Raw genomic sequence first — 8,625 nt, forward strand, 5'->3', positions numbered from 1 at the left:
TTTTTTTATAAAAATAGGATTAAAATGTCCCAAGTAAGGTTAGAACCCACAACCTTTTGGTTGAAAGTTATACCCTTTGCCCCTAAACCAAGCTAGTGGTTGTGTAGTTAAATTTAAACATTATATATTTTTATGTTTTTCGTAAAAATATATATATAATTTTTTTTATAATCCGGGCCTATCGGGGTGTTGGGCCGGGGTCCGTCAACCACCCCGCCCTCCCTTATAGCTGGCCCTGATTATTATACATTTTGACTGTCATATTTAGGTTACACTATTTATTAAATTATAATAACTTAAAATTGAAAATAAAAAATGAAAACCACTAAATTCAATTTGCTCGATATTTTCGGTTTTAATTACATGCAAAACTGAAACGGAACCAAAATCTCGGTTAATTGTTGGACTGTTGGTTCGGTTTTTCGTTTTCATGCACACCCATGTGTTGAATCAAACTGGATAATACAAGCAAGATCATTTTAGGCAAATGCAGTTATAAAACAAGAATCTTGAATTAGTGTTACAATATCCAACTCATCTTTCTCCAGTTGTAATTAAATTCCAGTACACAGTTAAAAAAAATTATCTTTAAACAACTAAACATGATCAAGTTCTCTTAGACATTTTATCAAACACTTGGTGTACATACTACATTAACCAACCAAAAAACAAGAACCCACCTGAAAGAACATGGTGAGGACATCAGAAGGTGAAACTGGAACAGTAACAGTGTCTTGTTCAGCTACAGAAGAAGCCCTTATGTTCTTCAATCTTTTGGAAGTGGCAATGGTGATGCAGTGATGAGATGAGTGAAGTGTGTTATGGGTTTTATGGGGTTTGAAAACTGTGTAACAAGAGACTGAAGGAGATGCATAAATGGTTGCCATTAGTTAATAGTTATTAGTTAATGCAATTGGTGTTTGTTGGTTTTGAATTGAATTGAATTGAATCAATGGTGAATGGAGAGATGAAGGTATATTATCACCCTATCCACTACCAAGGGTCCCAACATTTTTTAACGGCGTTTTTTCGTCGTTCATGCTTATAAATAGTGTGTTTGTTAAAAGCATATTTCTGGCGATACCGGTTGTCAATTCACTTCATGTAGTCGCGCTTCATGTCGTGCGCGAGTAAGGGGATTTACCGCAGTAGGTCTTTGAGCGGTGAGCTTATGTGGCCGCAAGCGTGGGTGGACTTTTGCTAATGGGTGTACATGTATGACTAGGCTTTTCTGGTTGTTTAAAGAAATGAAATGAAAGTTAAAGCATATAATTATTGTTAATGGAAATAAATGATCATATTTCATATATAAATATATCTTAGGGCGCTTTCTTTTCTTACACGATAACTCTTTAACTGAAAAGTTACAAGACGTGTTGACAACATGTTATTCAATGGAATCAACCCTAGTATTCAATGAGATCAGATAAATCACAATATAAAGCCGAACATGCGACTTTTGATAACCTAAAACTCTATTAGAGTAAAATTAGTTGTTATCACTACACCATCTTTGAAGATTTACAACTTTTTATCCAATGGAATCAATAAATATATCACAATGTGAACCGGGCACGTGACTTTCAAAAACCTAAAACTCAGACATATTTAGAACAACTTATTGACTTATTAGCTTTTTTAAAAAGCCAATAATTTATAAAAAAAACATTTGACAATCACACGTCTTTTATCAAGAGGTATACCAAACCAACAAAACCAAATCCTAGTCAAACCACAATCTAAATTTATATACTCTAATAAAAGACTACAATTTTTGCTACTTGTCACTCATACATTAAATCTTAACCTTTTTAACAAATTTATAATAGTAAAATAATATTTACCATTCTTAAAATTATGCTTCAGAGTTTGTTAATTTAATATTTACTTCATATTTTTTTTCAAACATTTGATATACATAATTATTTTTTTACTTTAAAATTTTTTTAAAGACTATTGTACAACGACTGTATTAATAGTGTTTAGCAGGTTTATTGTTTTTTATATACTGATTATTTATTAAATATTGTATTTTCAAGAATTACTCGTGCAATACACCTCAAACTAGTAACATATAATTAATTCTAAAATACTAGTGCATGTCACTTGCTCTTTTTCCTCTCATGCTTTTAACAACTAAAATAACTATGATCTCCTTCAATGTTATAATTTCATGTCACGCGTAGAAAAGATGTATTCACACTTGTAAATCACAGACGATTTTAGACGATAACAGCTCGACGTGACCTACTTTATAAATTAAGCAACAGGTTTGAAAAGGGTCAAGTTCTAACTTAACACAACAACACAGTCATAATCCTGCATATTTACCTACAAGTTACAAACACACAGATCAATCTGCATTAATACATTCTAATGCTACACAACAAATGGTGACGAACCTACCCCTTAACTCGCACTGAAGAACATAAAACTCCTTTAATCTATCTCCTCTCAACTTCCTCTTGAACCTCACCAACTGTAAACAGAAAAATAAAATATTAATACTTCTTTTTTTTCTTTTCAAAAAACAAATTAATAACAATATTAGTAAATCTTACCCTGGAGATGTACTCCCATATTTGCTTGAGCATCAGCTTCGGTGTTGAACTCCTTTAACATATCATAAAAAACGAACATAAGGCTAAGATTCATTTGTAAGCTGGCGAGGCTTTAAGAACAACAGAAGTACAAATGCATACCCTTTCTACATGACAAATCTGGAAAGTTGCAAACTTATGTTTCAGCTCCTTTGCTACTTTGCACAAGCTCGTCATGTTCTCAGTTTTGGTTTTCCATAAACCATTTACCTGTTTTGGACATGTTTTAAAACATCGGCTCTTAGAATATTATCTTAGAATATTATCGATGCGTGTGTATATGCATATTTATATGCTTACTAAGTAATGTTAGATTTTAAACAAAATTGACAGTTTTGACAGCTGTACTATACCTGCATACAAACAAGTTTGGAGTCCCCTTGCACCCTAATATGCCTGAATCCTCTATCAAGGGCATATCTCAATCCTAAAATAACCGCCCGGTATTCAGCAGCATTGTTTGTTGCAACACCCAAACCTTCACGCAAACGATAAACCTACAAAATTTCAAACTCAGACCCCAAAATATTACTAATAAAGTACCATTATCATTATCATTAATATAATACAAGAGTGTGATGATTAAGTGTATACCAGACTTCCATCTATTACACGCAGCACGGCCCCTGCACCCGACGGTCCAGGGTTTCCTTTTGACGTGCCATCAAATTCAAGAATACATGAACACTGAAAATGGTCAATGTATTAATAGATGTAACAGACGGTTAAAAACACGCAATGTATAATCGAGCAAAACAAGATGATTACTTAAATATTAAATGATCTGAAAGGTTTTCAGTGAAAGTTATTAGTGTATAACCTAATTACTGTATAGATTAAATGGATTAAAACCTCACACCATAAGCAGATACTGGGAGTGTCTCCATAAAGCTTTCAAGTTCGGGGAGCTTTCTCTGAGAACCTTCTGGAGTAGACGTTGATCCAACTTTTTTCTGTACAAAGGAAACATAAAAATAATAAATTTCAGCAGAGCACTAAACAAGTTGCAGTGATTAAAATATGCAAAAATTACAACTTTATGCAAAATAAAAAAAAAAATCACCTTTGTCCAATTATCAGCAGGATTCCTAGTACCGACTTTACCATTAACGAAAGATGGTTGCTGAAAAAATATCAAAATAATACAATTTCTTAAACTGATGGTTATAAACAAAAATATTGAAGCTATATTATGTCTTGCTACAAACCCTTCAAACCTATGAGTGTGCGATGAAAAATATAGTGCCAACTGAATTGAAATGAATGAAATAGTTAAACCTGAAAAGGACAAGGAACAAGTTGACCAAAAAGTTGACTTTGTACATCCGAGGCACCGATGGAATATATTGCATTGCTCAACCCATTTGTGGCAAGGTATTCTTCAGCAGCCTTGGGCAATCCATAGCCTTTGAACACAGCAACATTGGGTCCATATAGCTACACATAGTAAGAAAATAACTATAATAAGTGATACATGTAGTTCAAGAATTGCAAATACAACAATTAACTTGAGTAACATACAAGGTATACACTTTACACATATACTAACCATCTTAAACAAGTAAACAACACAAAAAAAGTTTATGCAAGTACAATAACTAACTTGTGTAAAAAAAGTTATTATTGTTATTCATAACTTCAAGAACTTTCAAGTCAAAATTGGTCAAAATGAGAGTCTTTGAAGATGATAAGTAAAAATAACAAAGAGACGAAGAAACCATGAAGCATTTACTTCATAAAAAGATTAATATGTAAAACAGATGAGATAGATGCAGCTTGTAGTTGTAAATAAAGCTTATTTATTTGTACACACAGTAACAACTGGCCTGACTTTTGGGACCTGAATGCCTCGAACGACCCTAATTTTGACCAACTTTGTATTTGAATATCGTTCTGTTTCTAAGTTTCCTAGAACAGCAGGTATAGTTTCTAACATTGGGTCCATACAGCTAAAACTAGTAAGAACTAGCCATAATAAGTGGCACATAAAGTTCAAGAATTGCAAAAACAATAATTATCTCGAGTAACATAAAAAGTATACACGTTGCACATACAGTAAGTATAACTTAATTCTTAAGTGACACAAAAAGTTTATAAATTATATAGACAATACAAATCGTAAATTGCATACAAGGTTTCCAAACCAACTGCAAGTTTGCAACACAAAAAAAAAAAGTTTCATGAATGGTTTGAGACCAAGAGACAAAAGTAATTACATAAAGTTTACTTGATAAAAAGACTAATATGTAAAAGAGATGCAGCTTCTGGTTGTAACTAAAGTTTATTTCATTGTACATAACACGTACAGGTGCGATTTTAGGGGCCTAAACGCCTCGTGTTCTTTCAAACCAAGATTCATTCTCATTGTATTCAAATATTGTTGTGTTTTTCAGTTAGCTAGAACAGCAAGTATAGCTACTATATTTAACACACAAACTAATAAAAACTTCATAACAAATAAGTGCAAATCAAAAGAGACAACAACACAAATAGTCGGTTTCGACTTTTGGGTCCCGAATGCCTCAAAAGCCCCTAACTTTGACCAAACTTGCATTCAAATTAGAAGTAATCAATAACCGAACCATTAATCAAAACCAAACCGAACTTAACCCAAAACCGACTGGTTAATAGATTAACCAATGACTTTGGTTTCAGGGTTAAGGGACTGTTTGGCAATCTTGTGTTGAATCAATAAGAGGTCTAACTGATTTAAGAGGTAGCCTCTGAAACTTAACCATTAAGAGGCTCCATGAGCCACTAAGAGGTGATTTTTCAGTGTACCAAACACACTCTACCTACAACCAATTAAGAGGCAACCAAACAACCGCTTAGCCTAATAACGGAACCGTGCACACCCCTAATTCAAAAGGACAAAAAATTTAAGAAATTATGACAGGTTTACTTGATAAAAAGATTAACGTGCAAAGCACATGAAACATATGCAGCTTCTGGTTGCACATAAACCTTGCTTATTTTGCAAATGAAGCAACACCTCGTGAACAGGTGCGACTTTTGTGACATGAATGCCTCGAAAGATCCAAACTTTGACCAATTTTGCATTCAAATTAGGTATAAGCAATAACCAAACCGTTAACCGAAACAGCACCGAAATTAACCGAATCCCGACTGGTTAATGGATTAACCGATGACTTCGGTTTCAGAGTTTAGGGACTGTTTGACAATTGACAATCTTGTGTTGAATCAATAAGAGGTCTAACTGATTAAGATCATGTTTGTGATTGAGTTTGAAAAATGCTTATTGGCTTATTTTCAAAAAGCCATTTTGAAAAGCTAGGATTTAAGGCTTTTGGATGCTTTTTAACCATTTCAAAAAGCTAACATAAAAAAGATATTTGTGATTACCAAACACACTTTAACTTACTGGCTTTTTGAAAGCACCAATAAGCCAATAAGCATTTTTTCAAACTCAATCTCAAACTTTCTCTAAGAGGCTCCATGAGCCACTTAGAGGTGTTTTTTCAGTGTACCAAACACACTCTTCCTACGACCAATTAAGAGGCAAACAAACAACCGCTTAGCCTAACAACCGAACGGTGCACACTCCTAATTCGAACACTATTATATTTTTCAATTTCGTAGAACAGCAGGTACAGTTTCTATCATTTGCACATCAAAGGCAAGTACTGAATTTGACACACAGATTAATAACAAATAGTGCAAATGAAAAGAGATTGCTACTACAAAACAAGCAAACAGTCGATATCAACGTGCTACCAGTCGGAAGATCCGGTGTCAATTTCATGATGTATTATTATGTTTAATAATATCTAATGTTACTGTTGTTATTATTATTATTACCAGAGGTTGAAAATCATTGAAGTTTCTGTAGACACCAACAATGTCTCCTTTCCTGACAACGTAAAACACATCCTTCTCATCCTCCATTAATAATAATAAACCCTAGCAGCTCCAATCCAATACACAATTCCGCCTGAAACCATGTGCAAATTCGAACAAATTAGGTTACGGAAACAAAGTATTAATTAAATCGAAGAAGAAGAAGAAGAAGATTGGTTAAAGGAATCGAGTATAAATAAAGTGAAGATCGGAAGATGTAAGCTTGATTACCTTTGAAAGATTAGGGTTCTTACTCACTTTTACTGAATGCTTTACTAACTTGTTTGTCTTGTCTTTACACTCTTCCGATTATTATTATTAAAGCTAAATTGGAATAATAATTAATATAATTGACCAAATATGGGTAAGGGGTAAACAAGGCCGCAAACAAGTCGAGCTGCTCGCGAGCTGAAGAAACGTGGATTGACTCACTGGTAGACGATCTACTTTCCTCGGGTGTGATTATGCTATTTCACCGATGGTTCTCTGGGATCTGGATTCTTCCACCTACAAAATGAACAGCACCGTAAACTTACCCCTCAGAAAGGGACAGAGGGGTCCTCTTTGGGGTAACCCTCCGGTGTGAGAATAAGAGTTTGTAGGAGAAGATAATAATCTGAGAGTAAGGAAATTGGAGTGTATTGCTTAATATAGCTGAATACTGTGTAATAGGGCATCCCTCTCTTTGTGGAGTTGATGTGGTATTTATAGTGCTAGGGTTTCCAATGATTGGGCTCAGACCCAATTAGGGCCTTTTTGGCCTCCTCCTATAGCTTCGCGCCACGTGTCCTTGGGACACTTGGTGCTTTTTCATTGGTTAGTTGCACATGGGTTTTGCTGAGTTGTCCACCTTTCATTGGCAGCTGTCAACATCAGCATATTCTTATTCCTTAAAAAGATACCTCCTGGAAGGTTGTCTGACGTGCACAATCAAGGTTGTCCTTACCCTAATTTGGATAAGGACGAGGTTGATTATGTGCATGTGTGATATGCGCCTATCCTGAGGATGCGCGGGGTCTTCTCTTTATTCTCACGCGCAGATGTTTCATGCGCAGATGTGATATGCACAAGCATGTGATATGCGCCACGCGCGGATGCGCCACGCGCAGATGTGATGCATGAGCATGTGATACGCGTGAGCATATGTGATGCGTGAGCATATGTGATGCCTGAGCATGTGATGCATGAGCATGTGATGAATGAGCATATGTGATATGCGTGAGCATATGTGATATGCGCCATGCGCATAGGTTTTGGCTTTGTGCCTTCATAATGTCTTGATTTCAAGCCTCTTGTCTATATCTTGTGGGTTGACCCGCCTCGCTCGGTGTTGAGGCGGGTACATACCTCTTCAAGCCCCCCAGTCTAATGTGTGTCTTGTCTCGCTGCGAGCGAGGTAAGATAGATATTAGACTTAATAGTTTGCTCTTTTAGTAGGGTTTTGTCTTTTTCTTCTTGTTACTCATCGTTGCGCGAAATTCTATCCTTTTGGTTGAAACGAATCGTCCCTGTACGTGGTTGGTTGTTGCTGACATGCGTCAGTGATGGAGACGTGTCAGACTTTTCGTGTGCTCGAGGTGCTACAGTTGCCTTTCATGTCCCCTCACATAGTGTCAGGAACACGTGTCGCGCTCGCGTTGGTCCGTACCTGCGAGTGGTGGCGCGTGAACTCTGGCAGCACCTGTATCGTTTCTTTTCGTGTCCCCTCACACAGTGTCAGGGACACGTGTCGCGCTCGCGTTGGCTTACACCTGCGAGTGGAGGCGCGTGAAGTCCGATCAGTACCAATTTTTCTCTCTCCTGGGCCTATAAAAGCAAGCCCTTTGAGTTTTTTATCCTTCATCTTCTTTGTTGTTTATTCCGAGCTTTTTCCTTTCATTCTATTCCGATTGCCTGTCTTCTGCTTCCAGATCTCTGTTCTTCAGAAGCATCCTTTGTCCGATTTTATAGTTGTATGTCTGATAGCTCAGACAACACAATCTCCCCCAGCCATTGCCGTGTGAAATCGTTAGTAATGTCTACGTTGAAGAAGACCGGCAAGGGGAAGAGGGCTGCTGAGGCCTCATCGGAGGAGGTAGGGAAAACCAAGGCAGTGAAGAAGTGGGATGAGATCCCCTGTAAACTGAGGCAGTCCGATTTTGACAGCCTTATCGCCTCTCAGAGTTTT

The 8,625-nt window shown here is 36.3% G+C and overlaps 1 protein-coding gene across 1 annotated transcript; it reads right to left on the reverse strand.

Annotated features, from left to right (window-relative positions):
- Positions 1-2,219: 2,219 nt before the first annotated feature.
- On the reverse strand, positions 2,220-6,710 carry LOC143573758 (uncharacterized). The gene is made up of 10 exons (XM_077058556.1): positions 6,690-6,710; positions 6,420-6,552; positions 3,879-4,037; positions 3,664-3,723; positions 3,458-3,553; positions 3,195-3,287; positions 2,954-3,097; positions 2,703-2,810; positions 2,562-2,613; positions 2,220-2,479 (listed from the first exon to the last, which is right to left on the reverse strand). The coding sequence occupies exons 2-10, from the start codon at positions 6,504-6,506 to the stop codon at positions 2,445-2,447; spliced, it is 834 nt and encodes a 277-aa protein (XP_076914671.1). The 5' UTR covers positions 6,507-6,552; positions 6,690-6,710; the 3' UTR covers positions 2,220-2,444.
- Between the last annotated feature and the right edge of the window lie 1,915 nt (positions 6,711-8,625).

Source organism: Bidens hawaiensis, unplaced genomic scaffold (genome assembly GCF_021521415.1).
Source record: "Bidens hawaiensis isolate Kalapana, Puna unplaced genomic scaffold, B.hawaiensis_p1.1 tig00026628_1, whole genome shotgun sequence".
NCBI classification, from domain to species: domain Eukaryota; kingdom Viridiplantae; phylum Streptophyta; class Magnoliopsida; order Asterales; family Asteraceae; genus Bidens; species Bidens hawaiensis.